General features: G+C 45.3%; 1 protein-coding gene across 1 annotated transcript in view; it reads right to left on the minus strand.

The window, feature by feature from the left end:
• The window catches only part of TTC1 (tetratricopeptide repeat domain 1), a 51,503-nt gene extending 32,518 nt beyond the window's left edge, over window positions 1-18,985 (minus strand). The window contains exons 1-2 of the mRNA XM_040986713.1: window positions 18,911-18,985; window positions 17,636-17,980 (exon numbers count right to left, since the gene is read on the minus strand). Of these exons, the coding sequence (XP_040842647.1) occupies window positions 17,636-17,947 (312 nt within the window). The 5' untranslated portion in view covers window positions 17,948-17,980; window positions 18,911-18,985. The remainder of the gene's footprint in view (window positions 1-17,635; window positions 17,981-18,910) is intronic.
• Window positions 18,986-19,757: the final 772 nt, after the last annotated feature.

The raw sequence follows: 19,757 nt of genomic DNA on the forward strand, positions 1-19,757 counted from the left end.
CACTGCAGGGATGCTTGTAACGCACTGCATGTGATCTAAATGCGCATACGCAGAAGTGGCTGACTAAAGAACGGTATCTCCACATTACAGAGTATGATATCAACTGGTCAAAGAATGAAGAAGCTCTCTAGGAACCAAGAGGGTTATTCCCAAAACACACCAAAGTTAAAAAGTGCAACAAAACATTTTTAGCGTGTAATCCTTCACATTAAAAAAGAAATATAAGAAATACACATGCACCTGCTCTTTGTAGAAAAGAAATACCACAGAAGGATATGGCAGAAACTAAAGGGGCTGGTTACCTACAAGAGGTGGGTAGGAATGAGGTGATGGAGATGAAGGAATGACACGGCTCTGAATGTACCTTTTTGGATAGTTCTGACTAGGAAGGCCCAGATTATGTTTCACATGCTTCAAAACCAAATAAGCCAGGACACAAGGGGACTCTTAAGAGTAACAGATGAAACTACCCTTCTTATTAAATAAAGTGGTAAGAGGAATACAGGCACATGTGAGCCACGTTCGGGGACAGTGGCCCTGAGAACCAGAGCGAGCCCTCCTCAGCACGGGCTCTCACAGGGCGTGAAAGTGGCTGCGGACACCACACCGGCTCAGGTCCCACGTACGGAGACTAGCCATCCTGCACAGTGATGTGACGGGGAAAGGGGAATCTGACCTACAGAACTCTATCTCCCGCAAGACATCCATCACAGAGGGCAATTTACCATGAACTGACAGACAGTGAAGAGGGCGTCACCACCCTCCAGGACACACTTCAGGGGGTACACTGAGCAGGACACATGGTTATTTCCGGTGTACTCCTGTCAAATCACACACAAAACCACAGAATTCAACCTGAGAGACGGTAAAAAAAAAAAAAAAACCTAAAAATTTTAAGGGCATGAGACACAAGAAAAAACTGAAGCATTATTAATTAGAGGAAATAAAGGAGATATGAAAGTTAAACACTATGCGGGATATTGAACTAGATTCTGTAGCGCAAAGAAAAACGTTAACAGAAATGATGAAAGTTGAATATGGTCTCAAGTTTTCAGTATTGTGTCCATATTTATTTCCTGGTTTTGATGTCTAAGTCTGAAATAGTTTCAATGCATATGTTAAAACAGAGCTCCATTAAGAAACAATATCCATCTTTGAGCCTGGCGCAATAGCCTAGTGGTTAAATTCCTCGCTTTGCATGCACCGGGATCCCATATGGTCACTGGTTCTAATCCCGGCAGCTCCACTTCCCATCCAGCTCCCTGCTTGTGGTCTGGGAAAGTAGTCGAGGACGGCCCAAAGCCTTCGGACCCTGCACCCGCATGGGAGACCTGGAAGAGCTCCTGGCTTCAGACTGGCTCAGCTCCAGCCATTGGGGCCACTTGGGGAGTGAACCATTGGACGGAAGATCTTCCTCTCTGTCTTTCCTCCTCTCTGTATATCCGCCTTTCCAATAAAAATAAATGAATCTTTAAAAAAGAAAAATCCATCTTTCATGGGCTAAACAGAATGTCTTCAGCCATGAAACTTTCAATTCCTACAGCATTTTTTTTTTTTCTAACATGGTGATGCCCAGTGGTATCTGGCTGCTTTCTGCTGAAAATGAGAGGGCTTTGACTCCAGAAGTTCAACTGACAGAAATTTTCAGTGATGCAGCAAGGGACAGAGGTGAGACCTCTGACACGGGAGATAGGAGCTCCGAGGCACCAGCTGTGATCAGGTGAGATGAGCTCACGCTGGCAGGGACCAGCATCACATGGTGGGCTACAAAGGTGGCAGAAGCAGGTCACATCCCAGGACCCTGAGAAACCACACAATGCCTGACTTGGAAACATGACTTACTCTGACCCTGGGATCAAAGGAATGCCAAAGTGTGAGAAAGAACCTGGTGGGTCACTGCTGGCGAGGGGCACACCATTCCCCTGCAAGGCAAAAATAGCTGGCTTCTGAGAGCTGCCACTCAGCACTGATTCAAAATTAGGGGTTCTACCAAATGACGCCAAGTGGCTCACTGACTTTGAGTTGGAGCCGGTGGCCTGGGGGGAAAGGGAGTTCTGTACACGTCCCCACCCCATTTAACAGCTAAGGCAGAGCAACCAGAGGTAGAAACACAGCTCCTCTGCGCCGGCGAAGCCGACTCTACCACTGAACAGAGCTTTAGCACCCTGTGTCTGGGGGAGTCTTACCCACAAGGATGGTGGGAACTTACTGGGCAATAGCGCATGGAGGGTGGCAGGGTCAGGAGATCTATTGCGTGGTGCCTGTGCTAGAGTAGGGTGGGATTCTAGCCACCCGGTAAGAGAGTCAGATACTGATTTTACCAACACTAGAGAACATTGCCTCCCCTGTGCCAACAAAAGGGAAGATTCCCCTGGATCAACCAGGTCACCACCCTGGACTCTCAGCTCACACTTGGGCACAGACTACAACATGCCACCTGCACTCAGATTACATCACCAAGACAAAGCCACAGTTCAAAGTTTACCCACCAGATGAGAAATTTTAAAGAGAAATCAACCTGAAATATTAGAAATGAAGAACTCATTAAGCCAAGAACTATGTGATAGAATCAAATGATCAAACAGACATATCCTAGGAGTTCCCGAAGGTGTGGCCAGATGGCATTAGAGGCTTTTCCAGTGAAATAACCACTGAAGACTTCCCTAATACGGAGAGAGGGGTATCTGACTACAGAAAGCATACAGAACTCCGAACAGCTATGACCAGAAACGAGTTTTACCACAACACATTACAGTAAAGCTGTCCACAGTTACACACACAGATTTTAAAATGTACCCGTGAGAAAAAATGGTTCTGGGAGGATCTTCAGTTGGACTTAACAGCTAACTTTTTATCAGTGTAGGTAAGGAAAGAATGGAGAGACATAATCTACGTCATAAAACACACTGCCAACCCAAATTACAATAATCCCACAAAACTCTCGTTTTTATATGAGGGTGAAATAAACATCTTCCAAAACAAAGAAAAACTGAAAGGAATTTGCCATCACCTACCCAGGCTAACAAACAGCACTCAGAAAATAGCAATAAAAACTGCTAGAAAATGGCAATCACCATAAGCAAAGAAACTGAAGATAAACAAATATTTTAGTAAAGACAAGAAGGAAACTCAAAGCAAGCACTGAAGAGTGTTTATGGAAAAAAGGCAGGGCCAAGTCATCTTCCTTCAATAGCCCTTAATGCAAACGTCCTAAACTCTCCAATCAAAAGACACAGACTAGCTGAATGGATTAAAAAATAAGACCCATCAATCTGTTCAAAGTGAAAGGATGGAAAAATATTCCAAGCCCATGGAAAGGAAAAACAAGCAGATATAACACACAGAATAGACTTTAACACAAAAGCTACTAATAGAGATGAAGACGGTCACCATGTAGTAAGAGATCAGTTCAACAAGAAGTGACAACTGTGAATGCATATGCTTCCCAAGCTGGGGCACCTGGTGATTTAAGTCAATGTTAAGGGACCTAAAGGGAGGCACGCACTCTGTTACAATAATAATGGAGATTTCAATGCCTCACTTTTGTCAGATCATCCAGAAAGTAAATCAACAGACCTAATCAATATTGTGAGTCACATGGACCTAAGTGATACCTACAGAACCTTGCATCCCACACATGTAGAATACACATTCTTTTCATAAGAATCTATTTCATGGAATCTATTCTGTTATAGACCCCAAGCGAGGCCATTAAATAAGCCTCAAAAAAACCAAAAAGGAAAAAACAAATTGAAATTGTAACATTCATCTTGCCTGACCACAACGGAATTAAACCAGAATTCAACAATGCAAGAAATCTGACACATGCAACCCCTGGATACTGATAACTAACTTTTTAAGAACTACTAACTCCAAATCTTCTCAAACCAGATAAAGCAAGAGAAGGGAGAGGATCCTCCAGACTCTTACTACAGGGCCAGCATCACCTTAATTCCCAAACCAGAAGATACAATAGAGAAAAGAACTACAGATTGATATCACTGATGAATACTGATACAAAAATTCTCAATAAATACTAGCAAATTGAATCCAATAGCACATCAGAAAACATATCCTCCTGGGCCACATGGGATTTACTCCCGGCATGTAGGGATGATTCAACATATGCAAATCAATAAACACGATATACTACATTAACAAGCTGAACATTAAGATCCACATGATTATCCCAATAGACACAGAGAAAGCATTTAATAAAATAAAGCATTCTTTCATGAAAAAAAAAAGCCTTAAGCAAACTTGGCACAGAAGGAACATTCCTCAACACAATCAAGGCAATATATGAGAAACCCAGAGCCAGCATCACAAATGGTAGGCATTTCCACTAAGATCCAGAACCAGAAAAGGATACCACATTTCTCCATTCCTATTCAACGCAGTCCTGGGAATTCTAGCCAAATCTACTAGACAAGAAAAAGGAATCAAGGGGATACAACTGGAAAGGAATTAAGCTATTCATGTTTGCAGACGACATGTCTTCTATACAGAGGAACCAAAAGACTCTTAAAAACTATTGGACCTCATAGCAGAGTTTGGTAAAGTTGCAGAAAACAAAATCAACACACAGAACTAAACAGCCTTTGTAGACACAAACAACCCCACTGCTGAGAAAGAACCTCTAAATCAGTCCTACTCAAAATAGTTGCAAAAAACCTGAAATACCTTTGAAAATATTCAATCAAGCATATTGAGATCACTACGCCAAATTTATAAAAACATTAAAGAAAAATTTACAAACATTAAAGTAGAAGATATCAAAACATGGGAAAACCTGGTAGAACATCAAAATGTCTACACTGCCAAAAAGTAATTAGGTTTGATATAATTTCAATCAAAATTTCTATGACATCCTTCTCAAGCCTAGGGGGGAAAAATGTTAAAATTCATATGGAAACACAAACATCTAAAGCAATCTTAAACAACAAAAACAAAGCTGAAGGCATCAGAATAGCAGACTTCAAGATGTACTACAGGGCAGTTGTAATCAAAACAGCCTGATCCCAGCACATAAATAAACCTGAAGACCAACAAATAGAATAGAAACCTTACAAAAGAATCCAAACAGCAACAGTCAACTAATTTTTGACAAGTAATTCAAAACCAACTCAAGGGAGACAGTCCTTTCAAAAATCAATGCTGGGAAAATTGGATCTACACGTGCGGAATGAAACAAGACCCCTACTGTGCAGAAAAATCAGCTCTAAATGGATCAAGGATACAGATTTATGATCTGATATCAACAAATTACTCGATGAAAATATATCAGGGCCACTCTACAGGGTATAGCTGTCAGCAAAGACTTTTTGGAAAAAACTCCAAAAGCACAGGCAATCCAACAAAATTAAGTAAACAGGATTTCATCAAACTAAGAAGGCAACAAAACAGGATAAAACATTTGCAATTTCTAAGATGTTAAAAGACTGTTATCCAAGATACATAAAGAGCTCAACAAAACAAAACAAAACAAAGCAAACAACAGTTTAGTAAAGAAATGGGTGAAGGACATTAACAGGCATGGCTAGGACACATGAGACAATATTCACCTTCACCAGTCATCAGAGAAATGCAAATTAGAACCACAATAATGTTTCATCTTACTCCAGTTAGAATGGCTCTCATCTGAAAATCAGGTAAGATAAATGTGGGCAAGAATGTGGGGGAAAGGTACTCTAACCCAGCGCTGGTGATAATGTGAACAGTATGAAGAACAGGATTCCTAAAATAACCGAAAAAAGACCTGTCACAGGACGCAGCCATCCGACTCCTGGGAATTATCTACACAAAACGAAATCAGCATGAGGGAGTCATCTGTACCTCCGCGTTTACAGAAGCTCAATTCATGACAGCTAAGCTATGGGATCAACCCAGGAGTCCAGCAACAGGTGTGTAAAGAAAACACAGCACACACTGTGGAACACTGCTCTGCCGTAAAAAAGGATGAATTCTTGTATTTTTGCAACTAAATAAATCCAATTGGAAACTATCATGCTTAGTGAAATAAGTCAGTTCCCAAAAGATAAACATGTTTTCTGTAATCTCTGAGAATGAATTCATAAAGTTAAAAGAAAGTAATGTGTGAGAATGGCACTCTGGCACTCGATTAATGGGTACAGGTCTTTTTTTATGATTAATTTGTACAGGCTTTATTTATGCATCTAAAAAAAGATTTTTTAGTTTGTTTTAAAAATTTGTCTGCTTTTTTTTTTTAAAGTAGCCTTCTATAGGTTTACTGAATTTCTTCTTTGAATGTTCATTTATTTTTTTAATGGAAAGTCAGATTTACAAAGAAAGCTCTTCCATCTACTGGTTCACTCCCAAAAAGGCCGCATCAGCCAGAGCTGAGCTCATCCAAAGCCAGAAACTTCTTCCTCTAGGTCTCCCACATGGGTGCAGGGTCCTAAGGCTTTGGGCCATCCTCGACTGCTTTCCCAGGCCACAGGCAGGAAGCTGGATGGGAAGTGGAGCAGCCGGGATATGAACCAGCACCCATATGGGATCCTGATGCGTACAAGGTGAGTACTATAGCCACTAGGCTACCGCGCCAGGCTCTTTGTTATTACCACTTCCTACATGCCTTTAAAGGAGAGAGAGAGAGAGAAAGAAAGAAAAACCCAGCCTCAGTAATTATAGCTATCTGACATCTTTATAGCATATAATGTATGGACATAGTCCTAAATACTCAGGAATATGCAGAAACAAACAAACAAAAAACTACCTTGGGGCTGACTCCATGGTGTAGCAGGTAAGCCTCTGACTGCAGTGCCAGCATCTATTTAGGTACGGGTCAAGTCCTGGCCCCTCCACTTTAGATACAATCCCATAATAATGCATCTGGGAAACCAGTGGAGGATCGTTCAAGTGCTTGGACCCCTGCATTCACAAGAAGCTCCAGGATTCTGGCATCGGACGCACCCAGCCTTGGCCTCAGCCATTTGAGTGAACCAGCAGATGCAACAGCTCCCTATCTGTCTCTCCTTTTCTCTGTAAATCTGCCTTTCAAATAAAAATAGCGTCTTAAAACACAAACAAAAATATCACCTAAAGTAAAAACATCTAACCATGGCCACGTGTTTCCTAAGCTGAATCAGGACTCTGATGATGGAAACAATGTTCTTTCTACTGTTTTCTGAGACAGACAGGACTACCTGCCCCCAAAGCCCTCACATACCCCCCGCCCCCAGGAGCCAGGAGCCAGGAACTTCCTCCAGGTCTCCCACACGGGTGCAGCGTCCCAAGGCTTTGGGCTGTCCTCGACTGCTTTCCCAGGACACAAGCAGGGAGCTGGACGGGAAGTGAAGTTGCTGGGATTAGAACCGGCGCCCATATGGGATCCCGGGGCATTCAAGGCAAGGACTTTAGCTGCTAGGCCACGCTGCCGGGCCCCTTAAGTTCATACTTTCTAATAGAGCAATTCTACTTACTAAGATTAGATGTCATAGCATTCAGTGAATTCAAACTCATGAGAACCTTACTATCCATCAATTAAATCCTTACTATCAGATGGACATGAGCTTTCACCTTAGTACCTGCTGTAAAACGGCTAACACGTACAGAGTACTTACTGTGTGTCACACAGTTTGAGCTTTACATGCATCAATTCATTCATATAAAATGTTAAAAGAAGTTTGAATTATGCTTTTTTTTTTAAAAAGATTTATTTATTTATTGGAAAGTCAGATATACAGAGAGGAGGAGAGACAGAGAGGAAGATCTTCCATCCGATGGTTCACTCCTCAAGTGAGCGCAAGGGCCGATGCTATGCCGATCCGAAGCCAGGAGCCAGGAACAACTTCTGGGTATCCCACATGGGTGCAGAGTCCCAAGGCTTTGGGCCATCCTTGACTGCTTTCCCAGGCCACAAGCAGGGAGCTAGATGAAAAGTGGAGCTGCCAGGATTAGAACTGGCACCCATATGGGATCCTGGCACGTTCAAGGCAAGGACTTTAGCCGCTAGGCCATGCCGCCGGGCCCTGAATTATGCTTTTTAAAATTTTATTTAGCTTTAAATTTTTACTTTATTTAAAAGGAACAGACAGAAAAGAGATGTTCCATCTACTGATTTATACCCCAAATGCCCACAACAGCAAGGGTTAGATTGGGCTGCAGTCTAGAGACAGGAACTCAATAGCAGCAGGAAGCCGTAAAGAATAGAGCCAGGACTCAAAGTTACATACTTAAAAAAAATTTAATTATAGAACCCCCCTGTTAAGACACAGTTGAGGCTGAAGGCAGTCCAAGCCAGCCTGAAATACAATACCCATCAGTATATATTTGGGTCAGGTCTGAGGTTGAGACGGGCTGGGCATCTGCAACACCCGCTGGCAGGTGTGAAGAATCAAGATGGGTATTGGCTAGGCCAGGTTGTCCCAACACATGACAGTTTACATCAGGGCTGGAACTGGGGGCTGCCTGAAGCAGCAGGGTCCCCCAGCAAGAGCTGGGACTGGGTACAGGCCAGGCGGAATGAAGCTGCAGCATCCACCAGTGAATGCCAAGATGAGCTGGGCCATGCCAGACTGGGCTGCATTATCCACCAGCACACTCAAGACCCCAGGTTGGGAGACAGTCTATTGAGAGGGCTACTGGGAGCTCTCCTGTTGGGCCACTGATCTCACTGGGGAATGTGAGAGCTAGGGCTGGGATGGTCCAGGTTGGGCAGGGCTACTATAACCATCAGCCTAAATGCAGGCTGCATTTGGGGTAGGATCAGGATAGTTCAGGCTACTGTGCCTGTTGGCACATGCAAGGGTCAGACAAGGGTTGACTAGCCAGGCTTTGACATAGCATCTGCTAGCAAGTACTGGGACAGCCTTCAAGCCATGTCAGACTGGACCATAGTAACCCCTGGGCCTTGTAGGGAAACTGTGGGCATTCCCCTGCTGGGTTATAACTGTCATTGTAGCACATGAAAGCCAGTGCTGGAGGTGGTGCAGGCTGGAAAGACAGCGGCACCTGTCAGCATATCTGGGGACTGGGTCATGGAGTGGGTAGGCTGAGTCAAGCTGTGATATCCTAGGTGTATACAAGAGCCCTATTGGGATGTGGCATGGACTGGACTAGTCTGCTGCACATACTGGCATGCACTAGATTGGGGCTGGGGCAGGCCTTGTGGGTGTTATATGGGGTCACTCCAACTAGGGTGCAGTCCTATTGGTGTGTGTGTAAGGGCCATGTCTGTGGCAGGCTAGATTGGGCTGGGCCATAGCACCCATCAGTTTGAATAAGACTCAGGATTGGGGGACAGAACTAACCAGGCAACTACAATCACCAGTGTGTGCCTAGGCTAACATGGGTGATGGACTGAACTGGACCCTCTATTGGATGGCACATGCAAGAATCAAGTTTGGGGTCAACCCAGGTGAGGTTTCTTGGGGACTCCCCAACTGGACCACTGGACTCAAAACTCCAGCCACAGGAAGATCATAGGATTTGTGGTCCGACTTTGGACTACACGCATGTGTTGGGATTGGGCTACCTCAATTGCTGATGCCTGTGCAATGGACAACACACCTACGTGCATATGGGAGACAAGATGGCCAGCAGAGGATGTGGAGTGCCATGTCACAAGATGGAGCACAGAACAGGTTGGACAACTCTCCTGGCTGAGCTTTGGCAGCAAGTGTATGGGTGAGCAGATATACTGGGGTGGACTCCAGCCAATGGACCTTGGAAGGAATTTCTCAGTCTGGAGCAGTGACACCGACAGCTTCTCAGAACTACCAAAATCATTTAACCAATACTCTTGGAAACATTTTTTTCCATATCAGGGTTTCTAAGATAACCCCCGCCCCATTTCCCCCCACACCCCAGATACAGGAGAAAAGGGAAAAAAGAAAATTTGAAGCTTTGGTCCCACCATCCTCTACCATTCCCACTCTAATCAATGGTACTCTTGAGCATGCACCCTTGTCAACTATGTAAACATCAAAAATAAAATTATTGAAAACAACAAAAAATAATCATAGGGCTGGTGTGATGCCACAGTTAGCTAATAAGCCACCTGCAGTCCTGGCATCCAATATGGGCACCAGTTTGTGTCTTAGTCCATTTCCAATCTAACTCTCTGTTTATGGCCTGGGAAATCAGCAGAGAATGGCAAAAGTGCCTGGGTTCTGCACCCAAATGGCAGACCCAGGAGCTCCTGGTTCTTGGCTCCTGGCTTTGGATCAGCTCAGCCCTGCTCACTATAGCCATTTGGGGAATGAACCAGCAGATTGATGCAAGACCTCTCTCTATCAATCTACTTCCTTCTCTCTGCAAAATCTGCCTTTCAAGTAAAAATAATAAAAATAATTTTTAAAATATTGAGAACAGATTTCACATATTAAAGCCAGGCATTTTGATATGGTATAGGACATTCTAATTGTAGGCCAAATGCCCATTCTTCATTTTCTTTTAAATCTTGGTGCAATGGGCACAGCATGATGACTGTGACTAAAATCCTCACCTTGCAAGCACCGGGATCCCATATGGGCACTGGTTCGTGTCCCAGCTGCTCCACTTCCCATCCAGCTCCCTGCTTGTGGTTTGGGAAAGCAGTAGAGGATGGCCCAACGCTTTGGGACCCTGCATCTGTGTGGGAGACCCAGAGGAAGTTTCTGATTCCTGGCTTTGGATTGGCTTAGTTCCAGCCATGAAGGCCACTTGGGAAGCAAACCAGTAGATGTAAGATCTTTGTCTCTCTTTTTCTCTGTAATTCTGCTCTTTACAGTAAAATAAAATAAATCTCTAAATCTTGGTGCAAGCTGGTAAATACAAACAGATTCTTCCTTTCCTTTATTAATCATACAACCCCTCTCTTATTATCAAATAAAAATCTGCATTGCATATATTTAAAAATATTGTGTAAATTAAGTAACCCTATAGTGAACATCTGCTTAACAGAGAGAACCAGGAGCAATTTCACTTATAGATCAGCAGCTCTCTGCTTCCCTCTGCAGCTTTATGAAGTAATTGCCACACAAGAAAGCAGCACAGACTGGAAGTCAAGCGCAGTACCGAGAGATCAGCCACGTCTGGATAAAAGGCAGAATAAAAGAAGGAAGCTAGCCACTCACAGACATGCATTGAAATGGAGGCACACCAAGCACAAGCTCCTGATTCAGTCCTGTCTAGGCGACGAGAAAGCTACCTTGGAGCACCAACACCGAAAGGGCCAGCAACACAGTCTTCCACATTATTTGGAAGCAACTTCTCTATCGTAGAAGAGAAACAAACCTTCAGTTTAATTTTCTTTGAAATCAGACATCATTTACTATACACATGCAAACGCATCAGTTCTTTCCACAGGCACCCGTGGAGAGCACAGAAATGGCTCTAAGCCATGGTTAGAAATACACTGATTAAATTCTATTCATCCCTCTGAGGAAAAAAAAATCTTCTAAATACTTTTTTCTTTAAAGAAATGCTTACTTGAAAGGCACAGTGAGAGTTGGAGTGATAATGACAGAGAGAGACAGAGGGAAAGAGAAATAATCTTTCATCAGCTGTTTGATTCTTCAAGCAGCTGTAACAGCTGGGCCTGGCTAGGCCAAAGCCAAAAGCCTCAAGTTCTATCCAGGTCTCCCACATGTGTACCTGGTCATCCTCCACTGAACTCCTAGCTCATGAGCAGGGAGCTGGACTGGAAGTGGCGCAGCTGGGACTCAAACCGGCACCCTGATATGGGAAGTTGGTGTCACAGTCAGTGGTCCAACCTGCTATGTCAAAACACTGTTCCCTTCTTTCCCAAGATTATCTGTTTCAAAATACAATTCAGTAGAAATAAATTTCCTATTTTGCTACTGCTTAAATTCTGTCCCAGCAAGCACTTACTATATCTTGAGCACAGATACAAGAAAATCTAGTATTCCGTAAGCCATTCTCCTCCTTTACTAAATTTGTTTTGTCTTCACTTTATTTGAAACACACACACAGAGGGGAACCTTCCATATTCTCGTTCACTCCCCAGATGCTTTCGTTATCCAGGCTGTCTGGCCAAAGCCAGGAGACCAGAATTCAGCTGGGTCTCCCTCTTGGCTGGCAGGGACCAAAGCACTTGAGCCCCTGCCTGCTGCCTCCGAGGAAATGCATCAAAAGGAGACAGGGTGGCAAGCTGACTAAGGGGGCATCTCATTAAATCCAGTGCCAAATTCCACCCCCTAATCCATTCTGATGTTGGATGCAGTAAGTATGCTGGTCTAAGTCCAGTACTTCTGTCTCCCCGAGGATGACTGCAGCTCTCCCTAGAGCAAAATTATCTGGGGGTGCTTGTCAGCAACAAAGCCGATACCTGTTTGGCATCTCACGCTTCTCAGGGCTTTGTGTGGTTAATAAGTTTCCTGTGATTCTTACATACATGATACAAGTAATCCTTAATAATAAAGGAAATATTGAATGCTGCTATAATTTTTCTATCAGAAAACAATGTAAACACATCCTACTAATGTACAAATGTTTTAGAACAAGCAACTCTTAGCTTTTCTGCTTTACACTTAGAACGAAATAGTTCCTTCTGCCCCTTACAAGCCAGGATTTGATTTAATCACAGCAGTGCCCATGAAAGCCAACAGTGGTCATTCTAAGGCATTAATTAAAATAGCAACTATGGTCCCAAAGGATGGTCCATCACATATGAAAGAAAAAGAAAACAATACCAAAAAAAGGGTTGGGGCGGCCTTGTAGCTCAGCACATTAAGTTGCCACATGCAAAAGCCACACCCCATACAGGCACTGGTTGGGGTCCCAGCTGTTGTACCTCTTCTTTTATAAAATATTTATTATTTTTTATTGGAAGGTCAGATATACAGAGAGAAGGAGAGACAGAGAGGAAGATCTTCCACCTGTTAATTCACTCCCCAAGTTGCCACAATGGCTGGTGCTGAGCGAATCAGAAGTCGGAAGCCAGGAGCCTCCTCTGGGTCTCCCACACAGATGCGAGGTCCCAAGGCTTTGGGCCGTCCTTGACTGCTTTCCCAGACCACAAGCAGGGAGCTGGATGGGAAGCTGAACCACCAGGATATGAACCAGTGCCAATATGGAACCCTGGTGCGTGCAAGGTATGGACTTTAGCCACTAGGCCACTGCGCTGGGCCCTGTTCTACTTCCTACGCATTCACTTGCTAATGTGCCTGCACAAGCAGTGGAAGGTCACCCAAGGGCCTGGGTCTCTGCCAGCCATGTGGGAGATCTGGGTGGAGATGTAGAATCCTGGCTTCCGTATGACCCAGTCCTAGCTTAGCTAGGAAAATCAATCAGCAGATGCAAGCTTGCTCTCTCTCCTTCCCTGTATCTGCAACTCAGTCTTCTTTTTTTTTTTTTAAGAAAGGGTTTGCTTACTATGTTGATAAGAATACACAGACCATGAAGAAAGCAGTTACTGAAAACTTTCTGGAAACAATAGACAGTATTCCCTGTAAAGATGCCCAGTTAGAACACAGCTAAGATTATGAAAAGGATACAATGATGTGGTGGAGATACGTAAAACAAAGGGTCACGAACTGGCATGGTGACATAGCAGGCTATTATTCCAACTACTTCACCTCCAGGTCCAGTTCCCTGCTTGTGGCCTGGAAAAGCAGTGGAAGATGACCCAAAGCCTTGGGACCCTGCTCCCAGGCGGGGACCTGGAGGAAGCTCCTGGTTCCTGGCTTTGGCCTGGCTGAGCTCTGGCTGTCTGGGGAATGAGCCAGCAGACTGACATTGACCCCTCTCTAACTACAACTTTCCAATTAAATAAATAAATCTTACTTTAAAAACTTATTAAAAGAATTAAGTAATGTAGAATTGAGGGAAAATTAGTGTGAGAGAAACAGCACTGACATATAACTTCCGTTCAAAACTAATGCTTCGATCATTACCCCTGCTCCAAAAAAAGCAGTTTGTTTTTTTTTAAATACTACTTTAAATGTTCAGAGCCCAGCAAAAATGCTTTAAAGTGCTGGGTCATGGGGCCAGCACTGTGGTACAGTAAGTCAAGTTGCTGCCTGTGATGCTGGCATTCCTTATGGGGGCTGGTTGGAGTGCTTGGCCCGTCAACTTCCAATCCAGCTCTTTTTTAATGTGCCTGGAAAGTCAGCAAAACACAGCCCAAGTATTTGGGCCTCTGCTACCCACATGGGAGATCCAGATGTTGTTCTGGGTTCCTGGGTTTGATTGGCTCAAAGGTGCTTTTCTTACAGGACTACCTATACTATATGCTATCAGACCCAATATTTTAAACATCAGCTATTGCCCGAACGTTTTCCTCCAAATAACACATTGAAACCTAATATCCAACCAGGTGGTATTAAGGGGCGGGTCTCTGAGGGAAGAGGCTGCCATGTAAGGGCTCTGCTCTCCTGAAAGCTGTCAGTACCCTTACGGAGGCTGAAAGCAGCTGTCCTGCCCTTCTGCCCAGCGACCTATTAAAACCAACCTAGGTAAGTTGGTTGCAGTGAAGACATGTCTTCATTTGTTTTGTTCCTTGGTGATCATTTCACACAGGTATTTATCAACACAGCACAAAACAGCTTAATAGAGTACCACAATCAGCTAGAGACAGCCTATACTCTGATAGGTGGCAAACTGCCATTGTAGTAGCTTACTGCTAGGCTATTTTCTTATAGATTTTCCAGTTACACTATGAGAACATAAAATAGAAAACATTAGTATTTTTAAAAGTGAAGAGCACTGTTTAAAAAAGTCTAAACAACAACAACAAAAGCACACTGTTGGATAGTTCTGAAACAGCAGCTCCCTAGGATAGGCGAGGAGAGAATACCTAAAACGTGCACAGGGGACCTTCTGACATGATGCAAATGTTCTATATCTCAACAAAGATGTGAGTCAAACAGGTGTGAAGGGTTGCTGAAATTCTATGAATGTATACATCAGAACTGCTGCACCAGATGCAAATTGCAGCTCAGTCTTTAAAAGCAGGGAAAACTGTTCTTTAGAACATTACTTCCATCAGCAACAAAAATCATCTTCAAAATATTTATGGATTTTAGAAGGCGATTTGCTAGCCTAAAAGGCCAAAATGCAAAGTTCTATCAAACTTGGGGAAAAGAGGAGTAGATGACACTTTGCAACAAACTGCTCAACCTTTGAAACCAGACGGTACTAGAAACTTCCAATTATATTTTTTGAGGTATCAGAAAAGCACTAATATTTTTAACAGACATTTAATCAATTCCATTAAAAAAACAAAACAAGGGCCTGGCGGCGTGGCCTAGCAGCTAAAGTCCTCACCTTGAATGCCCCGGGATCCCATATGGGCACCGGTTCTTATCCCAGCAGCTCCACTTCCCATCCAGCTCCCTGCCTGTGGCCTGGGAAAGCAGTCGAAGACGGCCCAAAGCTTTGGCACCCTGCACCCGTGTGGGAGACCCGGAAGAAGTTCCTGGCTCCTGGCTTCGGATCGGCATAGCATCAGCCGTTGTGCTCACTGGGGGAGTGAGTCATCAGACAGAAGATCTTCCTGTCTGTCTTTCCTCCTCTCTATATATCTGACTTTCCAATAAATAAATAAATCTTAAAACAAAACAAAACAAAAACTCAAAAACTCACTTGAGAGGCAGAGAAACAGGGTTCCTATCTCCTGGTTCACGCCCACAGCGCCCAAGGCTGAAGCTGCAAACCAGGCAGGGAGTCCAGGTCTCCCACATGGGGAGCCAGAATCCCTCCACCTGAGTCACCCATCGCCTCCCAGGCTCAGCATTACCAGGCAATTGGAGCTGGGAGTGGAACTGGGCCTCTTTATTTGTCTGAAAAAGTCACAGAGGGAGGGACAGACAGGACAGGCATCTTCGGGTCACTCCCAGGGCGTCAGAACGGCCAGGGCTGGTTCAAACTCCAGTCAGAAGTTTCTTTCAAGTCTCCCGCACGTGTAGACAGTCTAAGCACTTGGGCCTTCTGCTGCTGTTTTGCCTAGGGAGCCGAGCAGCAGGGAGCTGAATGGGAGGTGAGCATCTGGGGCTCAAACTGGCACCCCAACATTGGCCCCATTCAGGTACTCTGACAGAGGATGTAGGTATCTGACTGTTAGGCCAATCACTCACACACAAACAAAAAAAAATTTTTTTTAAAGCTCGAATTAATTATTTGAAAGCTAAATCCAAACTCGCTATTTCTCTAATGCTATGGAAAAAACATCTGATCTTCTGCCCACAACACCTAGGCTTTGGGTCAAGCTGAATCAGGAGCTCCATTTGGGTCTCGCATGGGAATGGCAGACACACAAACACCTGAGCCAGCACCTGCTGCCTCCAAAGGGCGTGCACAGCAGAGAGCTGGACCAGAAGCACATGCAGGGCTTGATCCCAGACACTCGGAGACGGAACAGAGGATCCCAAGCAGTGGCTTAAGCCACAGTGTAGGATTGCCTGTCCTGGAAATCCAATTGCTGAGGCTAGTTTTATGAATTTGTTTCCTTTTTCTCTTCTCCTGGTGGCACACACTGGCACAAAAGTTACCACACGTGCATTAAAACTAAGTGGGGGCAATATTTTGTATGGCTGTTAAGAAACCTTTTGGGGTGGAGGCAGGCCTGATGCAATGGCTCAATTGGTTAATCCTCCACCTGCAAGTGCTGGGATCCCATTTAGGTCCGGTTTGTGTCCCAGCTGTTCCATTTTCCATCTAACTCCTTGCTTAAGGCCCGGGAAAGCAGTGGAGGTCGGCCCAAAGCCTTGAGACCCTGCACCTGCGTGGAGACCTGGAAGAAACTCCTGGCTTCTGATGGGCTCAGCTCTAGTTGTTGCAGCCTTATAGGGAGTGAATCAGCGGATGGAAGATTTCTCTGTCTGTAAATCAACCATTCCAAAAAAATGGAAAAAAAAAAAAAAAAAAGGAAGCTGACGTTTAGGAAGTCTGCATCCCATACTGGATGACCTGGATTAAAATCCACCGTTAGGTAGAACGTAATGGTGTCAGTTCTTGGGTTCCTGACACTCATGTGGAAACCTGAACTCAGTTCCAGGTTCTTGGTTCCTGCCCAGCCCCAGGTATGGGCATTTGGAGAATAAACTAGCAGAGGGAAGAGCTGACTCTCTGCCTTTTGACTAAAATAATAGCATGCCAACTGATAATAAAAAGAACTGAAGGGAGATAAAGAGTGGGTACTCCTCCTAAGAGTGCAGGCTCCTGGCTCCCCCGGGCTGCGCCCAGCCATCCTGGCCATCTGGGAAGTGAACCAGAGGACAGATCTTCCACTATCTTTCCTTTTCTGTGACTCTTTGAAACAAAGCAAGTCTTCAAAAAAGTCTACTTTGAAACATAAAACACCTGAAATCCATACATACAGCTAAAAATACGTACATTTTTACTGCACTTTTGTGAAGACCCCATTTATGCACAGATTTTTTTTTTGCACCAAAATAAAGTGACCAACCTGTCATGTGAGAATACGCTACAGGTTCCTGAAGTTCAAGATGAACAAACAAATTTAAATTCACAGAAAACAAACAAGAGGCAATTTCTCGGCTGAGCAAACACAAGCAACGATTCCCTATGATGGTCGCGATTCCTTCACACCCACCAGAACCAAAGCAACAGCAACACAACGGGGCAGCCGGGCAGTCCGTCATACAGCACCAACTGTACACGCTCACTTTAGCAGAGGCTTAAGGTGTTGACTGTAAACAAAACTGCTTACCTGCTTCTCTTCGTCTGGCATGTTCTTTTCCAGTTCTATGAGGTATTCTTCATCCAGCTCGGGGGGAGCCTCGTCGGCGGGCTTGTCCTCCATCCTCACCCCTCCCAGCTCCCCGTCTTCGAAGGAGGCACTGCAGTCATGGAAGCACTCCTCCTCCTGCTCCTCGCCTTCCAGCAGCCGCTGGCTGTTCGCACTCTCCCCTCTGGGAGCAGGAGCTGGAGGGCCGGCACACTCCACTTCCTGGGGGTCTGTGACCTTCAACCCCCTGAGCAGATCTGCGGGTCCTTCACAGCCCTCGGACTTCTCCCCCATGCTGTGGTCAGGGCGGGAGGCGGAGCTGAAGGCCTAGGAAAGGAAAAGGCATCTGCTGTCCCGTGATACTGACACCGAGAGAAATACTGCGTTTCACGCTCTGAACAAACCTCTGCATTAGAGCCCCAAACGTATAAATTCCTTTCGTGGAAAGTCGGCATATTCACATAGGGTTGCACAGCCCTACCAATAATATCAAACCACTTCTTAACTGCTGACTCCTTTCCTGGTTACATGAGGTAACCAAACTTAACCCTTCCACGTTTTTCACTGGCTCACGTTTCGTCAGGGTAGCAGCACCCAGGCACAAGCTCAGCAAGCAGAAAAACGCAGCAGTTCTCCATCTTTCATCACAAATCATGAACGAAATCACAAACCACGGGCCGCCTTACTAACACCGTCCTCCAGGAAGCCCTAAAATAAGCTTCTGGTGCGACCAAAACCGTGGTCATTATCTGCAATCCCAACGAGCGTGGCCCGCGCAGCCCGGAGGAGGAAAGGCAGCCAGGTGACCCTAATGGAGGCAGGCGAGGGTGGCCCTCCCGCCGCAGGTGCACAGCACGGGGCACACCTGGGGACGCTCTGATTTACGGGGCCGGCGCCCCAAGTCCTGCCCTTTCCTTTCAGTTTCTGAAGTATCCCAGGCGACTCTAACATGCAGCCCACTGGGAAGCACCACTCTAGAAGCCGAGTCAGCTCGTCCGCAAGCCTGCCTTTCTGGTCACAGCGAAATCAAGCCCACGACCCTTGGGGAAGAAGGTCGTTCTAAGACCACTCGCAAAGAGGACCGTAACGCGAGGATTTCGCTTCCACAACAATGTCTACTTTCCCTCCCAAGTCTAGAAGGCAAATGAGGGACCCGAGAACCCACGGTGAGGGAAGAGCCCCCTCGCGCTTCCCCGCTGACCGTCCCCTGGCTGCGCCCCACACCCGCCCAGCCTGCAAGCCCACGGCCGCACTCACAAGCCCGCAGCTGCTCCGCTCTCCACCTTCCTACCCTCCGAGACCTTCTGCTTCCGCTCAGGTGGTGCACTTCCGTAGGCTCCGACCAATGGCGTCACTGTCGGCAAAGCACCCTGGGAAATGTAGTGCCCCCTCTCAGGCACTAGACGTCGCTGTGTGACGTCTTTGTACGGACTAGCTTGTTGAAGCCGGCGGCCATCTTGAGTTACGGCAAGATCCAGCGTTACCCTAAATAAAACCAAAAACAAAGGAAAAAGCCTGTTCTCATCGCCTTCATTTGACTGTTTAACCTTAACAATTTTCGTGCTAGTGATGTATAGGGAAATCCAGAAGCATAAACTCCTGAAGTTTCCCCTTAGCGACTCTCGAAGGATGCCTTCAAGAGGTCCACTGAGAGCTCAAACTATTTTATAATAATACTAGGTTATTTGCCTTTTCCACATTCATTCTTTTTTTTTTTTAAGATTTATTTATTTATTTTTACTGGAAAGGCAGATATACAGGAAGGAGGAGAGACAGAGAGGAAGATCTTCCGTCCAATGGCTCACTCCCCAAGTGGCTGCAATGGCTGAAGCTGAGCCCATCCGGAGCCAGGAGCCAGGAACTCTTCTGGGTCTCCCACGCGGGTGTAGGGTCCCAAGGATTTCGGCCATCCTCAACTGCTTTCCCAGGCTACAAGCAGAGAGCTGGAAGGGAAACGGGGCCACTAGGATTAGAACTGGCACCCATATGCGATCTCAGCATGTGCAAAGCGAGGACTTTAGCCACTAGGCTATCGCACTGGGCCCTTTCACATTCATTCTTTTGCAGACATGCAGTGGAGTTTTCCAGAGGCTGTGGACCACGT

The sequence above is a fragment of the Ochotona curzoniae genome, unplaced genomic scaffold (assembly GCF_017591425.1).
Source record: "Ochotona curzoniae isolate NIBS_2020 unplaced genomic scaffold, NIBS_Ocur_1.0 contig_1, whole genome shotgun sequence".
NCBI lineage: Eukaryota > Metazoa > Chordata > Mammalia > Lagomorpha > Ochotonidae > Ochotona > Ochotona curzoniae.